This window comes from Ictidomys tridecemlineatus, chromosome 3 (genome assembly GCF_052094955.1).
Source record: "Ictidomys tridecemlineatus isolate mIctTri1 chromosome 3, mIctTri1.hap1, whole genome shotgun sequence".
Lineage (NCBI taxonomy): Eukaryota > Metazoa > Chordata > Mammalia > Rodentia > Sciuridae > Ictidomys > Ictidomys tridecemlineatus.
Window position 1 is genome coordinate 70,011,770 of NC_135479.1, and position 23,402 is coordinate 70,035,171.

General features: G+C 36.7%; 1 protein-coding gene across 1 annotated transcript; it reads right to left on the reverse strand.

Moving 5' to 3' along the window:
* Positions 1-810: 810 nt before the first annotated feature.
* LOC144375833 (HEAT repeat-containing protein 5B-like) lies at positions 811-21,769 on the reverse strand. Its single transcript, XM_078041292.1, has 6 exons — positions 21,474-21,769; positions 13,236-13,410; positions 9,501-9,645; positions 7,162-7,386; positions 1,977-2,128; positions 811-1,059 (listed from the first exon to the last, which is right to left on the reverse strand). Exons 4-6 carry the CDS (start codon positions 7,379-7,381, stop codon positions 832-834), a joined length of 600 nt encoding a protein of 199 aa, XP_077897418.1. The 5' UTR covers positions 7,382-7,386; positions 9,501-9,645; positions 13,236-13,410; positions 21,474-21,769; the 3' UTR covers positions 811-831.
* Between the last annotated feature and the right edge of the window lie 1,633 nt (positions 21,770-23,402).

The window sequence follows — 23,402 nt, forward strand, 5'->3', positions numbered from 1 at the left end:
TTCCCCCCAAAAAACAAATGCCCAATGTTTTCTCTGATATAAGGAGGCTGATTCATATTGGGGTAGAGATCGGGGAGCATCGGAGGAATAGAGGAACTCTAGATAGGGCAGAGGGGTGGGAGGGGAAGAGAAGGGGCAGGGGGTTAGCAAGCATGGTGAAATGTGGTGGACATCATTATCCAAAGTATATGTATGAAGACACCAATTAGTGTGAACATAATTTATATACAACCAGAGATATGAAAAATTGTGCTATATATGTGTAATAAGAATTGTAATGCATTCCACTGTCATTTATTTTTTAAAAAAATCAATTTAAAAAATTTTTTTTAAATTTAAAAAAGTTGAAATACTAAAAATAAATTAACAAACAAACAGACCATCAAGCATATGAGAGGCTTCATTTGAAAAACAATCTGAGGCTGCGGCTGTGGCTCAGTGGTAGAGTGCTTGCCGAGCAAGTATGAGGCACTAGGTTTGATCCTCAGCACCAAATAAAAATAAACAAATAAAATAAAGATATTGTGTCCAACTACAACTAAAAAATATTTTTAAAAATCTATTGAACATATGTATTTTTCCTCAGTATTAAAGGATATATTCCCAGAAAATTTAAAACTCAGTATGTTGAAATGTCATCAGTAATTCATTGAGACTTTCTGCTCATAAAAATAATCAATTCAATGCATTATGTTACTAACATAAGCAAATATATTATGCTTTCAGACAGTAATTGCTCCTTAGTAAACTTACAGTTGCAAAGGCCTATGTCCAATATCAAATAAGATTTATGTATAATACAGATCTTCATTTTGGAGTAATGGCTTTTTATTAAAAATACTTACTGTTCTGTTTTTCACCAAGAGCAACCAATGTTTCAAGAACTTTAATTCCTTCTTGAACAGCCAAAAGTTCATTGTTACTGGCTGGTCTGTTTCTTTCAACAGCTTTTAGCTTTTCAACCACTATGGGAGCTAATGAATGGATGTAGGGAGTTGAAAGGGCACGGTTGGAATGCTCGAAGACTGAGAGGAGAAGCTGGTAACATTTGGCTTGAACCTATGTAAGGAGATCATTCAATCAATTAACACATGATAGTTCTTATCTGCTCTACAATCACATTACATCTTAATATGTATGTAATACAGCACAATGAAAATATAAATGTTATTTTCCATATAAGAGAAATGAAAGAGAATAATGGAACTTTCTTTCAATAAGCTAACTGAATAAACTTCTCAAAAAAATCGGAATCTCTCAAAATAATTCTTTATACCAATTTAAGTTTTGTAGCCATAAAAAATAAAGTCTCACTGGCTTTTAGATTAGAAAAACTTCATATGAATAATTATTTTTTAAAAAAGGAAGAAGGGAAGGAAGAAAAGTTATAAGTATTGGGGGAAAATAGTGGAATAAAATTGTTTCAGCACTTTGTAGAATACAAATTGCCAAACTTCACTGACATCAGAAATACCTGGGGAGCATTTTAAAAATACAGATTCCTGAGTCACAATTCTGAAGACTCTAATTCAGGGAGCTAGGAGGCCAGGAATGTTCCTAAGTTTTTTTATTTTTCCTGATATGTAGAAGATTTGATAATCATAACTTAAGACTTCACCACTGTAAAATAATAAAACATGTTTTCTAAACAAAAAAGTTTTGAATAGGCTTATTAAAATATGCAATAATATAAATTTATCCATTAATGTAGTGGGTATCATTTAAATAAATATTGGAAACCCTGAAAATTTCTCCTAATATGGCCGAGAACTAATCAAAGATATTAGAGAATTTCTGCATATTTAAGTAAACATACAAACGTGTTTCTTTTATAGTTAAACCCAGTGATATTTTCTAGTTTTTCCATTTAAAACTCTTACTGTAAATACTTAGGTTTTCCTTATATATAACACATTTTAATGAATCAACCAGATATTCTCCTGATAAAGTGGAATGTTTGCTTAGGTGTAACTTACCCATGGGTCACATGAATTTAATGCATTTTTAAATGTGTTCATGCAGCCATTCTGTAATGACTGGACTCCTATTATTTCACTACTAGCAGACCACAGGAATAGTGCAATTGCTGTCAGCATGCTAACTTCATCAGGTATGGGCACAGAATCTTCTGAAAATGAAAAATGGAAAAAAAAGTGCCATTTCCAAAACTTTTGGAAATTAAATCTTCAACAACTCTCTCCTGCTCCTAACATTTATCACAGTTTATTAAGAAAATAAATTAAAATGTTACCATTTTGAAACATGTAATTTTAAATAATTCAGGCAAAATGGATACTAAAACCACAGTGTGAAAGTTAGATAGACAGCAAACAATTAAGGTAGTTTCAAAATATCTCCCCATTGATTCCTTGTTAGTTATAAAAGGGAGAAATGACAACTGTATAGTGGAGAAATAAGGCAGATACGATCTTAACAAAGTCATTAAAGTTAAGATTCCCAATAATGAGACAAAGCAACATTATATGTTTTCTTATAAAATGCTCTGAGAAGACATAACATTATTTATATAGTATTTTTCCAAAAATGCATAAAAGTAAAGAAAAAAATAGATAACTCAAAATTATGAAACATTCTACAAAAGTAGATGGCCTGCACTCTTCAAAAATATTAATGTCATGGGACTGGGATTGTGGCTCAGCAGTAGAGTGCTCGCCTACCACGTGGATCCTCAGCAACACATAAAAAACAAGTGGATAAATAAATAAAAATGAAGGTATTGTGTCCAACTACAACTTAAAAACAAACAAACAAAAAAAATTAATGTCACAAAAGATTAACCCTGAGGAACTATCCCAGATTAAAGAAATATGACAACTAAGAAAAAAAAAAGTTCTATAAAAGTCATGATTAGGACATTTAAAATATGCATATGAATAATAACAGCATTTTGTCAGTGTTAAATTGCCTAAATTTTATAATTCTTCTATTATCATGTAAGGGATGTTCTTGTTTTTAGGAAATCTGTGAATTACTTAAAGAGTCATGAAGACTTCAACATATTTTCAAATGGTTCCGCAAAATTAATAATAAAGGTACAGGGGCTGAGGTTGTTGCTTAGTGGCAGAACACTGGCCTCTCACATGTAAGTCACTGAGTTTTATCCTTAGCACTGCATAAAAATAAATAAACAAAATAAAGATATTGTATCCGTGTATAACTAAATTTTTTTAAAAAAATAAAGGTATGAGGGTTATGTGGATAATAATAAATCCTTGAGGCAAAATGTTAACTGGTGAATCTAGGAGGAGGGTATATTGGTGTTTTCTACACTTGAAATTAAGTTTGACAGGCTGGGGATGTGGCCCAAGCGGTACCACGCTCGCCTGGCATGTATGCAGCCCAGGTTCGATCCTCAGCACCACATACAAACAAAGATGTTGGGTCCACCTAAAATTAATATATATATATATATATATATATTAAAATTCTCTCTCTCTCTCTCTAAAAAAAATTCAGTTTGAAATTTATTTCAAAAATCAAAGGATTAAAAATGAAAAAGTTTTGCAGCATTCTTGATGGGATTTATGTACGTGTGTATGTATGCCCACATAAATACACATACACATATTTTAAAATAAAATATCTCAGCTCTTAGAGTAAAGAAGTAGGGTTTCCAAATGGAAATTCTACATTATAATCTTTTTTTCTTAAGCAAGAATTAAGGGGGGCTGGGGATGTGGCTAAAGCGGTAGTGCGCTCGCCTGTCATGTTTACAGCCCGGGTTCCATCCTCAGCACCACATAAAAACCAAGGTGCTGTGTCTGCCGAAAACCAAAAATAAATATTAAAACACTCTCTCTCTCTCTCTCTCTCTCTCTCTCTCTCTCTCTCTCTCTCTCTCTCTCTCTCCCTCTCTCTCTCTCTCTCTCTCTCTTTTTCTCTCTCTCTCTCCTTTCTCTCTCTATCTTTAAAAAAAGAATTAAGAGAATTGCTAGCCTTATACTATATCAATATTCCCATGGCTTTGATCCTTCATTCATAAGTATACCTCCTGTGAGGTCAGCTCTGGACAGAATAACTTAGGCAAGTTAATTGTATTATCAGACCTTCAAATTCACTTCATATAATGAACCAGCTTGATAAAATAGCAAACACTTTCTGTTAATGTTGACAATTTAGTGCTAGGGTTATGGTTCAGTGGTACAGTGTTTGCCTAGCACATGTGAGGCACTGGGTTTGACCCTCAGCACTGTATAAAATTAAACTTTAAATAAATAAATAAATAAATAAATAAATAAATAAATAAAGGCATTGTATCCCTCTACAATTAAATTTTTTTTTTTTAAATTGACAATTTAGGGTTCGGCCTGCAGCTCAGTGGTAGAGTACCTGCCTCACATGTGTGAGGCACTGGGTTCAATCCTCAGCACAACATAGAAAAAATAAAATAAAAAATAAACATATTGTAGGGCTAAGGCTGGGGCTTAGTGGTAGAGTGTCTAGCACATGTGAGGCACTGGATTTGATCCTCAGCACCACTTAAAAATAAAATAAAATAAGGGTATTGTGTCCAACTACGTAATATATATATATTCTATATATGCTCAACAAAATTAAAACTAAGCTACTTATAACAAATTCTTAACCATTTCTTCTTCCTGATATTCCTATTTATCTATCAATCTGCACATACATTCATATATGAGACATTTAATCTTTTTAAGTTTGTTAAAATCTATGTTAAGAAGCAAAATATTAACACTTTATAAAGCTAAAATAATTTCAGTTACATTAATATAACTAAAGTTTTTCCCTTATACATGATTTTTTTAAAAAATCACATTCTAAATATCTGTACATTATTCAAAATATAAATAGCATATGGAAAAGAAAATAAGAAAACAAAACTTGTAATTCTACCATCCAGTGACAGTTTAGATTTAATTTCTAGGTTTTGACTTAATTTCTTCTGGTCTAAGTTAAATATATATATATATATATTTGCTTAAAAATATGATACATAACAGATAAAATGGACATATAATTCAAACTAATATATTGTCATGAATAATTTTTCCCACTGACAAATATATTTAGAACACATTTTATTATTGTAAAATAAATGTATTGATGATAAATAATTTTGAATTTATTTTTTTAATTAAAAGGCCAAAGAGTATGCATTCTGTGTGTGTGTGGTACTATGGATTAAATTTAGTGCCTCATGCATGCTAATCAAGTGTTCTACCACTGAGCTACATATAGCCCCAAGTATGCATTTTCTTTCTTTTTTCTTTTTTTCATTGGTATTGGGAATTTAACCTACTTTATCACTGAGCCACATCCCCAGTCCTTTTTATTTTAAAATCTGAGATAGGGTCTCACTAAGCTGCTCGGGGCCTCACTAAGTCATTGAAGTTGATATCAAACTGGCAATCCTGTGTTAGCCTCTCTAGTCATTGGGATTACAGGCGTGCACCACCACTTTTACCTAATGTGCCTTCTTTCCTTTGTTCTTTCTTCTATTGGTTATTAATTCTCTTATAAGACCTCTTTATTTGTTAATAGAATAAACAGTGACATAGATATTATTATTAGTTTTTATATAATTTACTTTTCAATGTAAGATGCTTTGATGCCTACATAGGTGAATGTATCAGTCTATGTATATGTACATTTCCTCTGCAGTATCTCTCACTGACTTATAGTTAGTCTTTTGCCATTCTGCCAAAAACAGCTCATCTGTATTTTCTTTGCTTTCTTATTTTAAACATTTTATATTACCATTTAAATTTATCTCATGTTTATTTTAAATCATGATATAAGATGAAGGGATAATGAGAATTTATTTCTCAAACAGTTAATTGGTACACCCATTTGAAGAATCATGAATAAATGATATTTATTGTTTATTTGCTTAAAATACATGTGTCTTCTATAGAAATCTCTTCTTTCTACTGTCCCATCCACTGATTCCTGGGCTACTAAACATTTTTAAATTATGTGGAATTTTTGTATTAGGCAACAGGACAAATCTTTCCTTATTATTCTTTTTTTTTAGTTCTTCTACATTTTCTTTATAGCCAAAAAAGAAAAACTTGAGAGAAAAAGCCAAACACAGAAGAAAATTGACAAAAACATGACTAAGGATTTCCCTCCAAATGAAACACAAACATGAAAAATACTTATATTCATTAGGAAAATGAGAAGTAACAATTAAAACAACATGATAGGACATATTTGCTATCATATAACAAAATTTGGAAACCAAATAATACCAAGTATTGGTCAGGATATGGGGAAACAAAGATCATCTTATGCTGCTAATGTGAGTGAAAATTCACTTGGCTACTTTGGAGAACAATTTGGTGATGTCTGATAAAATGGAAGTTAATATATGCCATCAATTCCACTTATAGATATATACCCTAGAAAATTTCTAACAGCACACATGCAAAAGCAATCCATGTTTGCTAAAGCAACTTTTTTAATTGGGAGAAACTAAATACAGCAAAAATATCCATTGACAGGAATGAATAACTGAACAAATAAATGTGATGTAAAGCTACATAGGAGTTAAGAATGAATGAAGGTTTTTATTTATCTACATCAATAGAACCAAAAATTAATTACAGAGGGAAAAAAGTAGAATGGGATATTATAACATTACTTATGTAAATTAAATAGTACAAAAATATATATCATTCATGGTTACTCATCTCACTTTCTATATAATGCATATATATATATATATATATATATAAACTAAGTATATTTGTTAAAATAATTGATACATATTAACATAGAAAATATAATTTATAATAGGGAAATTTCTGGAATAAAATATATCAATACCAAGTTTACAGTTTCATTTAGGGTACACTGCAATAGTGACAGATACTTGAACTTTTTTCCAATTTTATATCAATTATACTAACACATGTCAATTCTGGGTATATATCATATCTTTTTATAAACTTTCCAGTATGTATGAAAGTTCTAAGACAAAGATATTTAAAGTCAATAATTCAGACAGAGTTATTGAAACTTCAAATCCAAAAAATGTGACTAATGCACCTCTCTGAGTTAATTCAATGTTATACAGCAATTTTCTGATTAGAGTACTTAAATAATTAATTAATTAGGGAACAGATAGATATCTGAACAGATCAAAAGTTTTAAAAAACTCTGACAGGTTACCTGGTTGTGAATATTCCAGGATACATGCAAGAGTGCTATGAATTAGAGCTGTCCACTGTTTTTGAGTTTCCTCAGTTTTGGCCATTGAAAGTGTCACGATACTTTTAATCCCTTGAAGAGCTGCACTGACTGGTAGAGGAACCTGATTATCTGCAGACTTTATTGCTGTGTCTTTTAATATTCTTGCAATTAAGAACAGAATTGTGGACAGGATTGTCATACATCCTAAAATAAAAACAAATCAGATTACCTCATAATTACTCAATGCCACTGTAGAAGTTTCCATTCCTTATTTTTTTTACAATTAATTATGTTTGTCTTTTTTCCCCTCTTCCTTTAGATAGGGTCTCATTTTGTTTCTCTGGCTGTCCCCACATCCCTAGGCTAAAGTGATCCTTCTGCCTCAGCCTTTGGAGTAGCTGGGACTAGAGTGCATGCCACCATGCCTGGCTGACTATGGTTTCATATTATTTATTTTCTTTGTTTTTATATAAAATTTACTACATTACTTTTACTATAATTCAATGTTTGAAAAAGAACATAAGAAATTGCCATTTAGTTTAGAGAGAACTGATATTTCCTTTTTCCAACCCAGCCATTTTATTACTGCTAATATTTCACCTATTTAGTAGTCCATGCCCTTCATAATTAAAATGAAAAAGAAGATAGAAAAACAGAAGAAGAATACTACCATATAATTTGAGAAGCATCTAAGTAACCTGGTGAATATTATTAGTAATTCTAAAATATATAATTAAACTTCAGTGTACTAAAGGCAGCCTAATCAAGCCAGGAAAATGAGAAGACTACTGAGGTAAGCAAAGAAGAAATTATAGAATCCCAGAATTTGTGGATAAAAATTCAACCATGGTAGTGGGGGTGGGGGAGCCTGGGGCTGTGGCTCACTGGTTGAGCATGTTCAAGGTGCTGGGTTTCATCCTCAGCACCACATAAAAATAAATAAAATAAAGATATTGTGTCCAACTGCAACTAAAAAAAAAATCAACCATACACTTAACAAAAGAATCCCTTCACTATTCTTATAGGTAGCTTCCTACAAAACTCCAAGGAGAGAAAGTCATTCTTTTTACACATGTAGGGTAACTGTAAGAATCAAAAAATTGTCCCTTGGTTATACTGAAATTTACCAGTATGTTTACTAATAATTATTTTTACTTTCCAGCAAAACAAGGAAAGTTTGCTTCCATACAACAGTTCTTCAACATCTATTATATTTACTAGTCATGATTTCTTTAGATACTCCTTAGAGATGGCTGTCACTCTCCTCTGAAATTCTTTAGCTTTTCAATGTTGCTCATGAATGTCAACCAGATTAGAAAATAATGAGCTTTGTAATTCTACCTTACTATCTTCCCAGTCTGCAGTTCTGTCTTGTTTGAAACATATCTGAAAAGACAGCTTAGGTCTTTCATTTTTTGAATCTTTAATATTTATAGGATCTTAAAAATACATAAATCTTTTTAAAAGACTGACCTCTCATTTCACACTTGAGATTTAAGAGAAAAATAAATTATAAGTGTTTAAAATTCAAGGCAAGCTCACTTTCACTACTGCTTATAATGCATTTCGAAATACTGATCAATACTGTACCAGCAGGTGAACAAAGGGACGGTAAATCAGAGAGAATGGTGACTGTGGCTGCCACCAGAGGAGCACTTTCTTCTGACAGCCGGTTTTAGTGGCTATGTGACTTGGAGAGTCTGACATCTTGGTACTCAGATGTGGCATATGCTGAACTAAAATGAACATCAATAGTTCCATAGTTGCAAATATAGAGATTTTCCAGGAATGAGGCCACAACTGTAAACTCCTTCTCCTAATACTAGACAGGACTCTTTTTCCATTTGATCTTCATCTTAGATGAAAAATAATTTTGGTGAAATTTTCAGCAGAAAATTGAAAATGGCATATAAAATATTACAATAAATACCTTTAAGAAATTCCTTCAAAAGGATTTACAAGTAAATGCCTAAATAATGCCAAATGTCTTTCTTAGTATAATTCTATGCCTTACTAGAATTTTGTGTATTAACTTCTCTAAACTGATGGATAGTTATTTTTTACTTGGAAAATATTAGGTATTTATTTCCTAATAAAGATAACACATATGCTAGGTTAAACTATGTGAAGTTGACATTTTTGGAGGGGAAAATGATCAGCTATCAGCAATTTCATTTGGTCCTAATGAAAACAAAATCAGTTTCAAATTTTCTAAATGTATGATCATTTTTTAAATCATAATACTCCTGGCCTTACTACTTTAAAAATTAGAATGCAAATAAGGTTTACTTTAAGTTAGTGTGATTTAAAGTGCTTACTTAGAGTATTTCTTTTTTCCTGCAAATGATCCTGAGCAGCTCTTACTGTCTGTTGTACAACTCCAGTAACCAACAGCTGGATGGATGGTGGGTTCCAGATCAAAAGGAGATGATGCAAAACACTCAGCAACTAAACACCAATCAGCTATTATAAATTGAATCAAATAAGTTGAATTAATTTTAATTTTAAAGGATAAACATATATTATTAAAAGCTGAGAAAGCATACATATGAAAACAAAGTATTTTGCAATTAATATTAACATAGAGGGCTGTGTAACAAATAAGAATATTAACAATCTTGGGAAATGGTCACATTTCATTCTAACAGATATTTAATCAACAGATGTCTTAAATATTTAAGTTGAATTATTCTTCCACAGTTAAAAAATACTTGAATTAAACAATATTGTTAGAGTTTAGTGCCCTTAAACCAAATCTAAGCTGAGTACCTGAGAGTTGTGTGCCACAGACAACAGGGATTTTTGGCGAGTCCCTCCTCTATTCACCTCAGCAATGATTACAAACTTTCACTTTCAGCTTTCACAGGTAATCTGCCCAATGAGTCTGCCTCAAATTTCAAAGTCAGAGAAAGCTCAATCACAAATAAAGTACCTTTACCTCTTCCCTTAATGTTTCCACTTTATCTAATGCCCACCTTCTTTCCCAAGTTGATTCATCTTTCTTCATGTGATCCCACCGTTCCCATCCTAGTTGACTTCCAGGGATTCTTCAAAGATTTCAGTCATATCTCATATGTCTTCAACCTCCCTGTCTAGTTAGACTATTCTCCTCAATATAAGAAAAAATGTTCAATTCTTTTTTATCTAAAGCTCCCAAAGTCTCTTAGACCCTTTTATCTACCCACATGCCTCCTCTGTCTTGCTCCTTCCTTTCCCAGCCTAGATGTTTCTACTTCATTTACTTTCTCATTCATCCCCCTGATCTTCTACAATCTGGCTTTTATCAACCCAAGAAAATCCTCTGAAGAAGGTCTCTAATAATCTCTTCTGGACCCTTTTCTTTCCTCATTTATGTACTGTTTCTTTAGATGTTATAATCTGCATTTTTTTGGTACTGGGGATTGAACCCAGGGGTGCTTAACCACCGAACCACATCCCCAGCCTCCTTTTTGTTTTTTTTTTTTTTGTTTTGTTTTGTTTTCATTTTGAGCCAGGGTCTTACTAAGATGTGTAGGGCCTCACTTAATTTCTGAGGCTGGCTTTGAAATTGTGATCCTCCTACCTCAGCCTTCAGAGTCACTGGGATTACAGGCATTAGCCACCACTCCTGGCCTCATCTGCCTTTCTTGAAATTTCTCTCTTATCTTTGATAAACTATTTCTGTTTTGGTTTTTCTCTTACCACTCTAGTGGTCTCCAATGCTGATTTATTTCCTTCCTCTTAATCCTTAAATGCTATTTATCCTCAAGGCTTCAATCTTGGTCCTCTTTTCTTCCTCTTTTAATCAGTTTTCCTAGACTAGCACATTATTTCTCTGAAATTATAAAGAGTCACTTAATTGGTCTCCCTGCCTCCCTTCTTGTCTCACAAACAACCTTCTACAAGATTGATAGCATGTTCCTTCTGAAACAAAATAATCAATCATGTCATTCCTTTATTTAAATATTGCTAATTACTTCCCATCAATTTTAGGATAGAGTCAAAATTCTCTTATATGCTATAAAGAAAACTTCATGATTTGGTTTTTACCCTGTTGTCCAGCCTTATCTAATTACCTCTACATTTTGCATTCACAGAAACCATACTAAATGACTACAGTGTCCCTGAACTTCTCCTGTTTTCTTATGCTTCCTTAGTTTTTGTATTTGCTACTTTATTCTTAGAGGAAAACCCAATCTTTTTCTTTGGCCTCAATAATTCCTCTGTAACTGAATGGATAAAGAAAATTCAATGTGGTATATACTCAATGGAATATTATTCAGCCACAAAGAAGAATGAAATTATTTCATTTGCTGGTAAATGGATGGAACTGGAGAATATTATGCTAAGTGAAATAAGCCAGTCCCAAAGACCTAAAGGCCAAATGTTCTTCCTGATGTGTGGATGGTAACCCACTATAAGAGAGGGTAGGGAGAGGAAGAACAGAAGTTCATTGGCTTAGACAAAAGGGAATGAAGGGGAAAGGAGTGGGGATGGGAATAGGAAAGACAGTGAAATTTATAAATTGGACATAACTTTCCTAGATTCATAAATGAATACATGACCAGTATAACTCTACATAATGTACAACCACAAGAATGATATCCTAATTAGAATAAGTAATATTCCATGTATGTACAATATGTCATGTATGTCTAAAAAGAACAACTAATAAATAAATAAATATAATTCCTCTGTAAGATTTGATTCAACCATCGTCTTTCCTGAGAAGACATCCTTCTCAGGATAGTTCCTATTCTCACTACACCTTATATGCATGAACAAAGTACATATTACATGATAGTTATCCCTTAATGTAGAGGCTTTAACATTACGTTTGATTATCTATAGTTGCAAACTGGGTCTGAGGCAGAACAGAAACATAGTGACATCAGCTAGGTGAATAAATACAACATGAATCAGTGCACTCTGACAATGTTGAATTACAGGATCCAATTTTTTTAAAAGTCCATTTTCCCACTATGTAGCAATACTTGAATAAAATATCATTAAATCCAAAAAATAGCTAGCTGTGTATATATAATAATACTATATTAAAACCCAAATGCTTGAATTTAAATATAGTAGTCACTTTTCTTTCATAGATCAAATCTTATAGGTTTAACTATCTGAAAATGATCCTAATATTTATTGTAGTAACTTGTAGTTCAAGTTGTAGCACAGCTTGAGGCCACAGGGTTGGGGTTCAAACAAGAGTTTATCAGTGACTGAATCCTATACTCATACAGCATATGTTATGTTTTAGTTTTAGGTAGAATAAAATGCAAAACTAATTTTGACATCAAAAATTGGTATCAGGTTGGTATTTTATTCTTTTGTGTTTTATGGGAAACTATCCAAGTGACACCATGTGGTAGTGGTGATGTCAAGAGATGAACTTTATTATAAAGATATAGAGTTTCTAGTTATAAGGAATAACAAATCCAGTGGCAGCTTGGTTCTGTAATATGAATAAAGTTCCCTATATGTTACATACTGAAATTAGAAAAGGTGGTTCTTTAAATTGTGAATGAGCTATTGGCCATCTCCCAGATTTCATTAAATGAGGGAGAAAAATTTATCTAACATTCAAAAGTGGCATAATTTGGGGCTGGAGTTGTGGTTCAGTGGTACAATGCTTGCCTGGCATGTGTGAGGCCCTGGGTTCATTCCTCAGCACCCCACATAAATAAATAAAAAAAAATCCACTTACTACTAAAAATCATTTTTTTAAAAAAATTTTACTTAATGGCCTTGTAAGTTACTTTAACCTTTTACTACTTCAATCATTTACTAACTCTGAAGTTATTCCTTGAAGTTTTAGTTTTATGTGATTGATGATGAACAAAGTAAAGAAGTTATAATGATATCTATAGTCTACTGCTGCCTGATCATCCAAGATTAAATACAGAGAAATATTGAATACTTATTATATATTGTCTTTCACTATTGTAATGTATACTACTGTTATTAATTAGTACAATATACATTTACTATCTGATAACATTATATTAATATAAATATAATTAAAACAAAGTATATAAATAGTTATTCATTTTAGAAATACACTGTACCCAATCTTCTGTAACATTGATCCCTTCGTTTTAGATATACACTATACTTGATCTTCTGCAATATGGATCCGGGCACAAGGAGAATCCAGCAAGGTGTGCAAGGCCTGTAGACATGTAGTAACATGCTCCACAGTTTCCTCAGGTCTTGGGGAACAAAGAAACTGTATACTCACACCTGAAATACACAAAATAGAAATCGATAGAAAACACTTTATGTTGTATTGGCATCACATTTTCCCTCTATTTTTCATACAGATTACTTTAATAAAGGATGGAAATTAGAATGTTATTTTTTAAGTCTATTTGCAACCAATAACTCTAGTAGCAACTATATATATAATCTTAAAAAATATACATTTATGTATTAACACACAAGATGTATTATCTCTAATCTCACTACACAATTACTTGATAGGAAAGCCATTAGTGACCATTTTCATAGATGAGAAAACTGGAGTCCAGAAATACTAAGCAAGTTTGGTCTCAAGAGTTAAAAACTAACACAGAGGTGAGATTTGTGCAAAGGTTTTTCTAGCTACAAGGTCTATTTTTCTTTTTGTAAAACACCCTGCACAAGAGAAATGGGAAAAAGGAGGAAAGAGAGGAGACCCTCGGGTCTTGCTTGCTGCTGCATCCTGCAATACAACTTCCCTGTTAGTCAGAGTTAGGGCCCCTCCTAGTTGCCTCTGACATGCTCAGCACTTTCCTATCTCAGGGCTTAGTGTCCTGGACTGCATTGAATTCTCTCAGTTTTCCCTGTCTACCATCAGGCCATGACCTGTGTGAAAGTAGGGCATTTATCTTATTTATTTTGGCTGAAAAAGAATTATTATAATAGCAAGTGACATTCATCAGGTCTAATTAAATACCATAGTCTATGTTCTACAAAAGCTTTACACACATGGCATTTTATTATGCAAAGTGTGGTCCTGAGACCAGGAACACTGTATCACCTGGGAGTTTGTTAGACCTGCAGAATCACAGGCTCTACCCTAGGCCTAGAGAATCAGAACCTGCTTCTTGTTTGTTTGTTTTGGTTTTGGGTGCTGGAGATCCAACCTAGGTTTTGGGCATGTGAGGCATACATTCTACCATTGAGCTATACCTCCAGTCTGAGAACCTGTGTTTTTTTTTTTTAATTTTTTTAGATGTTAATGGATCTTTTATTTAAGTTATTTATTTATATGCGGCGCTGAAGATCAGACCGAGGGCCTCACACATGCCAGGCAAGCGCTCTGCCACTGAACCACAACTCCAGCCCTGAGAACCTGCATTTTTAATAGACCCCAAGGTGACTCTGTGCATCTTAAAATTTTGAAAGCATAGTTTTACAAAAGTGGCATCACTAGTTTATAGCACAGTGACCAGATCCATGACAGACAGACAATTTGTGGGTATAATGTGGCAGAGAGACCAGCTGAGCTAGAAAGAGAATAAATGGTTAAACTAAAAAGGACTGGATTGGTAAAACCTCTGGTTTTGTCTAGTTTGCACCAAGTACATCAGCAGGACCCTGGGGCCCTGGTGGGATAGAGCTATGCCTGGACAAGCTGTTTCCGTGGCTCAAGTCAGGTCAATCCTGGGGGGACCACCAGTATAAACATCTAGAAGTTAAGCAGCAAAATCCTCTCCTAGAATATACTGTGAAGAAAAATATACATTTCTGATTGTAGTGAGTTTAGGTTACCCCTCCTCCCCAAATTAAATACTAGCCTACAGATAAATGGTTAAATTTATAATTCCTATGACATATGCAAAAAAAAATCCCAAATATATAATTTTTGTAGATAGGACATAACTATGCATTAAGAAGAGAGGCATCAAATAGCTTCAGAGGCCTTAATAAAGTTTAACTCCATGCACTTGTGGTATTGGGATACAGTTGTGTATATGTTGGGGGTGAGGGGGCCTGAAGTCAGTAACGAGGCACTCTTTTTGTAAAAGCCCAAACTCCTTAATTACTGACAATCAGTGACTCAGGAAGATGAAGATTAGGAGGAACAAGGGAATGAGACTGTGTCTTCTTGTTTCACTTACACTAGTTAGTAGCCATACTGTTAGCGTTTTTCACATGCCATTTCTTCTAGTACTTCTGGGCATTCACTGAGTTCTTAAATCAAACCTGTTATTTCCTCCACTATACAGATGAGAAAACTGAGACACAGAATAAAGAATACAGATTTCAGCTCAGAAACCAAGTTCCTAACCATTAGACTCTTCTACTAAAGTATAGGTATTTCACATGGGGAACCTAGTGGGGCTGGAGGAGGGAGGTAGGGAACTGACATCTGCTCATTTTGCAACTAACAAACAAAAATAAGGCTTTTTAAAAAACTTGTGCCCCAAAAGAACACTTATTTCAGTATTTACTCTGAGGGCATTCTTAAATATAGCATATTCAAGCACTCCTCTGTACACACTGAGGTCTTAGTCTAAGTGCGGTTTTCCATGAGGGACCAGGCTAACTGGCCAGGGAAAGCAGCAAAGAGAGGGAAGGTGAGAAGGTGAGAGGTGCTAAGCCAGGGGCACCTCCCAGTCCACCACTCACGCTCCCCTACCTACTACAACAAGCTAGAACAAAGAGAAAATCACCCTCAAAAAGAAACCCGCCACTGTGAATCACAGCTAGTAAAGTGCTCAGAATGTAGCCTGTTCTCCAATGTGGGAAACCCTCTGATATGCATTCCACAAGCTCTAAGGAGGATGGGCAGGATCCCCTTTCCCACCAAAAAAAGGCTCAAACTGCAGCTCCCCTTTCTCACTTTGCAACCAGTGTCTCAAGTGATCACCTGAGATCCTTTGGTGCTGAGGACAAATTTCATCCATGGATCACATTTGCCAATTAACTGCATACAGACTTGCAGAACCAGAACCACTTCTACTTGGCTTGAACTTAAAACATTATTATGTTGACTTTTTGGTCTTTGCTTCTTTGTTTTTCTTGATTAAAAGAATGTAAGGAGTCAAGAATATGTCTGAGCAGTTCCCAGACTCCCCAGCTGCCCCACTGCCCCAGCAGAAGGCCTTGTACAGATTAGAGAAATCAATGAATGAGTGATTGATTTCTATGCAAAAGCAAGTCAGATCTTTGAAAATGCAGCTTTGGGGAATTAGACCGCTAAGAAAGCAGGCTCTTAGTGTTCTTTGTGCATGCTTGTCTAGTCTACCGTTTCTTCCTCAAATAATTAAATGAGCTTTACTGGGGTGGCTCCAAAATTCGGATACAAAATGTGCCATATGCAACACAGTGTTATAGGCGCCTGCCTCACTGAACATATTTACCTTCCACTCATTTCACCACCTCCTACCCCATTGTGTTCACACAATAAAGCTGCTCTGTCATCTCTCCTGCTAGCACCATTGCCCAGTGATGTTAAACACACCCACATTTTTCAGGAATTTCTCAATTAATGTCTGGAATGTGTTTTGGATTATTCTTCAAAGGATGATATAGTTGTGTTAAGATGAACTAAGTATTTTTTCCCATCTCCCATTCATCATTCTTTAGTCTACCCATTCATTATCTTTTTAAGACCATGTATGTCTTTTAAGCAAATCCTCCAACTTCATAATGCCTGTACCCTGTATTGCCAAGCTGTTCACTTGTTCATATGGACAATTAGTCCTTAATAAACAAGTCAAAAAAATCATAGAAATCTATGGCACCAAATCACTTAACTCTCTTATAAATGCATATAATGCCCATTAGAATCTTCAGACAGCTTTCTTTACAAATTAGCGTGACTGCTCACTACTGTAGTACCAATCCACTGGGTGTAGATTTCCTGGTGACTGTAAACATGAGTTACAAACATCTCAAAACTTGCAATTTTTGTCCTTGTGATACTATGTAACTCACCTGAACTTTGCCAAGTGTTTCTAGTGACAGGACTCCTCAGCAACACTACAAACCTAACAAAGCAAAGGTCAAAGAGTCCTGTCATTTGTATACATGCACTGAATAGTGGGTCACTAGATGTTTTGTCAATATTTACTTTTGGAAGGAACTAATAATTTCCTTGTTTACGTGTACTGGTTTCTCTTCCCATACCCTGTTAATATAACTTTATACACCCTCAGCCTGCTTTTTTCTCCGGCATCCAAGAGTACACACTACCCAAAGACTTTTGAGTCGGAAAATGAAGGCTATTACTCAAAAACAAAGTCTGGACTGCTGCTGGGTTTTTAAATTTTTCTAAATCTAGAAGTATTAAACTTTGCCCCTCTTCTTCCTTATTTAATTGGTAAAAATTAAAATTCATGAGCTCTTAACTCCAAAACCTACTACAAATCAATGAAAGCAGCTTCCATGTGACTCGTGCAAACCAAATGCTTTGGTGCATTCACTGGCCTCCTATAGTCTGGGCTTCACCTCAGATTATGACATTTTCTTCCAAGCAGCCAACATCCCCACTGACTGTCTTCTAGTAATAAGGAAGGAAACTCTACCTTCTACTTCTGGTCTTAGTTCTCTAAGTACAGTTCTCTTCACTGCCCCCATGAAAAACAGGTAGAATTAAAGGCTAATATACCTGTGGGGTGTGTGGGGGTGGGGTGGGTGGGGAGGGTGCTGTACTCTGAAAGAGACAGTATTTAAATAACAGTGGTTTTGAAAAATATGGGAAATAAAAAATCACCCTACAGCAGTCCTCAGAGCAAAGTAACTCAACAGTATTCACTTAGTTGGTAAACACTCTGTCCTCACAAATTATCAAACTCGAGCCATCATGTGCACTTTTATTACCAAGAGTCAAAAGGGTGGCCACACTTCTTCACCTTGCCCCACCCCTTAGAGAAGCATAATGTACTAACACACACAGAAAAAAAAATATGGTCCTCATCCCCTTAGTCCAAATATAATTTTCACTCTTCTAGAAAACCTCACTTCCTTAGGTTTTCAGAGCTCTGATGCCCCAAAGAGGTCTCCTATCCAGACTTCTTCCTTAGGGATTCAAAACCTCAAATTGTTTCTCTAGATTCTAGGTGATCTCCCTGGAAGTGAGTAACCTAGCCAAGCAAAGAGTCAGTTTAGGATTTTGCAAGGGGCAGCAGGAAGACTTGCCAATGAATGAAAACAGGAAAGGGAACTCCAAGCCCCCAGGGACCAGAGAGCACTTTTTAGACAGAGAGAGAAAACTTTGGATGCCTAGCTCCATTCTCAATTTTTCAAATGAACTTGGTCAAGAAGAATTATAATTATTAAATCGAGATTTACTTAATAACATTCTAAACTATGCTGTGAAGAAAATCTATGAACATCTTGCGTGATTCATAGCACATAACTCATCACATTATTTAGTCTTTCAGAAAACTGTATTTTTCTATAGGTGTATTTTTTATGGAGGGGACTCTTCATTCATTTATTCCATGTACTTTTATTGAGAGCTCACAATGGGTCAGCTGCCTTAAAAACGTAAGGCACTGAGTCACAGGTTGAATATGTGCACTGAATAGTAGGTCACTCAGTGTGCATTTTAGTCTATGATTTATCTAACTCATTTTGTGAACTGCAGTTAAAAGCATGATCCCTGGCCCCAATACCAGTATGGGAGTAATGCAAAAATTATTGCAAGTTGGCAAACAGCAATGTAACTTGTATTTAAATCATGCCATCAAAACCAGGTAAGTTAGTCCTAACACTTCTGTACCATGTAATATGTTTAATCATGCCATCAAAACCAGGTAAGTTAGTCCTAACACTTCTGTACCATGTAGTATGTTTCTGCATGAAAACTTTAAGTTTTCCAAAGAGTTTTCATTAACAGATACAACCAGTAGGGGTCATTTTAGTGCAAAAATTGCAGCATGAGAGACTTTAACATGAATAAAACGTCAATTCTTAATATTAGTTATGATAATCCACATACATGAATTTCTGAATAAAAATGGAAACTGAGGGAACACTGGCCATTGAGAAATTTCTTGCTGAGTAACACAAACAAATCAGAAAAAACATCTGTATATTCAAGAAATCAGTGACATGTAAAGACCTCTCCAATTCCTAGCAGAAAAGGTTACTCTTGTATTTTATGCTTCCTATAAACACTATAGCAATATGCAAATCTTTGGAATTTTAAACATACATTTGAAAATGTCTGTCTACATCCAATGATTAGATCAGGCCAGGAAACAATGTCCTTACCTTGGTTTCATTGATTTAGAATGCAAATTGATTGCTGCTTTTAGAATTATTAAAAGAATTTTTAAAAAGTGCCTGAGCACACAGCTGTGGTGACTGAAAACAAGCCTGTTAAATGAAAAGTGCTTCCAAAGAACACTAACTGAGATACAACCATATCAAGAGATACTTCTAAGCATTTTCAAGGCTAAAACCAAGTGCACTGGTGTTACCAAAAAAAAAAAGGAAGCCATGAAGAATCACATCATTTCAGAAGAATGAAAGGCTTACCAGTACACTGCCAAAATAACTCCATGCTGCAACATGGGATGTTGCTGCCAAAACACTTGGTTACTGTAAATGTTTTCTGAGCATTTCTTTCACCAGAAATATATAAAGAATGAATAAACAAAGGTTACAATATTTGGAGCCTCCAAAGTCCTCAGAGCACAGCAGTTTCCACTGCATTGAAGCTTGTTTCATATTGCTTGTTTGCAGGTTTGTGGGGAGGCTGGATCAAGTTATGTACTTCAAGTGGCAGGGTTCAAAGATGCATCTTTTAGTCTAAGTCATTCAGAATTCCCAAAGTCAAAGGCAAAAAATTGTATAAGTTAATCTAACAGACACTTTTCTTGAACTGAGAAAGAAAACCATGTTATAAAATGAAACTTCATTGAGAGGCTTGTGTTTCAGGCAAATGAGGTCTTCTAACCAAGGTCCTAAGGGCACAGTAAGAGCACCACCCATCCCTCTGAGAAGAGTTCCCTTCATTCATTACTGCCCACCAGCTTTCAAGCCCCGATTTTCCAGAACTATCCAAACCCTAAAAACTACAGGTTAAAAAAAAATACGTGTGTATTTAAAAAAAATAATCAACAGCATGGAAGCCTTTCAGTAGATCCATTTTTACCCTTAAGGTTGCCACTCCTTTTCAGTATCCTAACACAATAAACACACACATAAGGATGCTTGAGAATAAACCCCCCTGGTCTAGTGGGTGCTGGCTGTGAGTAGTAGGGAAGAGGGCGTCTTTCCCTCCTTACTGCTCCCCCACAAATGAGGCTGCTGTACTCGGTTCACTCACCAGGATCCCTGAACAGCATCATTGCCCAACATCAGCCAGAGCAGGGATCCCACTTTTAACTAGCACTCCCCGAGCCCTGCCCATTTGCCAAATAAAATGAACTTACTGCTTCTCTAGACCACAAACCTTGCCAGCACCCTGAGGTAGAGGCAGGCGGACAAGGACTAAGGCTGACACAGTGGTTCCCCAACAAGGGAGATTCCACTAATCTAATCTCTGTCTCCCGCCATCAGTCTGGACACTGCGCTGCACAATGCTCCGTGGAGAAGCCTACAACACAATCCTCACTGTCAAACAAACAAAATGAAGGCACCGGCAACACCACACGCGGATATTGGATCTTAAAAAGCAACCTCTAATAGTACACAACAACTTTTCACTCCCAGGTGCAACCCCCACCTTCCACCCCTTTCTTTCCAGGATTGAAAGCCTTTGACCATTTTTCATAGGCAAATAAATGAGTACCCGCAGTAAGCAACTTCTCTTGGGCTGACATATTTCCAAGCTGAAACTGATTTATATGCGGAGGAGGAAGGAGGTGAAGGAAGAACACAAGGAAAAAATCAGAAGAGTCACATAGGGAATGTGTGTGCTGAAAAAGCGACTCCTCCGCCAAAGGAAAAGGGCTACAGGACAGTGTGCAGCACTAGGTGCCACACTGCGCTATGCAGGGAGGGCAGCAGGGGCGGACTCCCAGGGGGCTTGCCCGCGGCACCTCCACCTCCGGGCAAGGGCAGGTCACCCAGTTTAAGCCCACCCGCCACACTTGTGGGTCTGTGCTGGGCGGAGATACAATCCAGCCCTCGTCCGATCCCTACCCACGAAATCCAACCTCACCCACAGCTGGCTAAGTGCCCGGAGGGGAAGGGAGCGGGAACCCGGGGCATGCGGGGCATCCTCCTGGGGGCAGCGGCTGCCAGCCCTCCCGCGGAGCCCTCTCTCCTTGTGAAAGTCTCAGCCAAACTTTGTTGGCTCAGCCAGCGCCAAGGGGGCAGCGCGGGGCAGGTGGGAGGGGTCCCGCAGCTTGCAGCCATACCTTTGCAGACATACTCAGCGATGGAGTCGCCATTGAGCGGGAGCGGATGACACAGCGAAGCCCCCAGTTGCAGGCACCATGGGGCCCAAAGGCGCCGCCACAGCTCTCCTTCCTCTGCTGAGCGCACATGTAGCAGCAGCTGCAGAATCCCTGCACAATGCTCCCCAGGCAGCTCCTGGGCTCCCCGCACTTAGACTCTTTGCAGAGCAGGCAGACCAGCGCCCAGGTGCTGGAGCGCGCCAGCAGCAGCAGCAGCAGCCCCAGCAGCGAGACCGGGAGGTGCCCGCAGCTGGCCAGCCCCCTGCCCCCCCCCCCACCAAGTATATCCTCCTGCCTCCGCCTCCTTCTCGCAGCCGGCCAGGAACCGGGCGGGAGCCCTCCCCTGCGCCGGGCACACGCGCCGCCGCCGCCGCCGCCGAACGCGCAGCCCGTGGTCCTCGCCGCCCGCCTCGGGGCCCTGGGCAAGTCCTCCGCCCCTCTTGCGGGCCGCGCTGACCCAGAGCCCACTAGCGTCGGTGCCAGCTGCAGCGGTGGCTTCCCCTCCTCCTCCTCCCGGCAGCTCTGGTTCAACCCAAACTTCTGGCGGCTGCGGTGGCCGCGCTGGGCTCCAGGCGGGGCTGGGGGCGCCTCCTCCGTCTCCTCTTCCTAGTTGGCCTGCCAGCGGCGGCTGCGCAGCCTCGGGGCCTGTCCTGCCTCCTGAGCCACGGAGTGGGCGCGGTGGCGCTGCAGAAGGTCCATGGGTCTACACTGTGCCTCACCCCTGCAGGGCTCCTCCAGCTTGTTAAAGTGAAATTATTGGTGGGTCAAAAGTTATGTACATTTTGGCATGCATTGTCAGACTGCCCTCCACAAACACACATTCCCTCAAACACTTAGGGAAAGTTCTCATCTTCCCAGCTTGACAGCCCCTCATGTTAAAAACTTTTTTTGGTTGCTTTAAAAGCATCTTACATTGTAGAGCTTTTTACCTTTTTTTTTTTGTCAACTTTAAAAAAATCATTTTCACATTGATTATTCCATTAGATCCTTAAAAATGTTCAGTATTAGGAGGTTTTAGTTATGGATCATCGAATGTTTCAACCTTACAAATTATCAAATCATGTAACCTGGCAAATTGTCTGCTCTACGGTTTTTTAAAGGAAAGTGTTAGGTATTTAATTAAAATTTTCTCCTAAGAAGGAATGCTTTTATAAAACTGAACTTATAAAATTGGATGAATTATTGAGATCCTCCCCTAAAGGTGAGGCTATTTGAGGTCAGATGGACTGAAAGTCTTTTTTTCTTGGGGGGGGGGTAGCTAGAAAAAGCAAGAGTAAGAAAATTGAGAAGAGAGGACCCAGCCAGGCATTGCAATGAGGAGGAGGAAGTTCCACTTAATTACAATTCTACCTACCTCTCTGTCTTTTCTGTTCAACTCCTTTTCTCCTTCATGTCTTCAATAACTGGAAGATTCATAGCTCTAAATTGTAACCATTCTTCTCCCAATCTATAAGGCACCTACGTCAATAAATACAATCAAATTTATTTCAACCATGACATCATTGCTTAAATGTTCTTATAATGTTTGTTTGGGAATTGAATTGGGTAGTCCCTTGAAGAAACAAGCCTTATCGTTTGTCATCTCTATCCCAATGTATTGTAACTCAGGCAGATTATCTTCTTCATTCACCAGACATGGCTCTCTTCTCTTGTCATCTTTATCAAGTTCATCCTCAAAGGAAGCTTTGCATCTGTTGGAAATATTGAAAGGAACCAAAATATGTTCAAAAGAAAATAGCAAAAGAAGAGTTAGGGGGAAAAAAGGTAGGCATTGAGAGTATTCATGGGAAAAGCATATAGCTTTTCCAAATGCTGACAAGGAGAACTGATCTGAATGTAAATTCTTGTATGATAATATTCTTTAGAATGCTAAGGCTTTGCATTCATTCC

Coding starts and splice junctions, on each gene's coding strand:
- LOC144375833 (XM_078041292.1), bottom strand. CDS start 7,381: ATGACAATCCTGTCCACAATTCTGTTCTTAATTGCAAGAATATTAAAA. Junction 2,129..7,161: donor CCTGGAATATTCACAACCAG/GTAACCTGTCAG, acceptor TTTCATTTTCAG/AAGATTCTGTGCCCATACCT. Junction 1,060..1,976: donor TAAATTCATGTGACCCATGG/GTAAGTTACACC, acceptor CTCCTTACATAG/GTTCAAGCCAAATGTTACCA.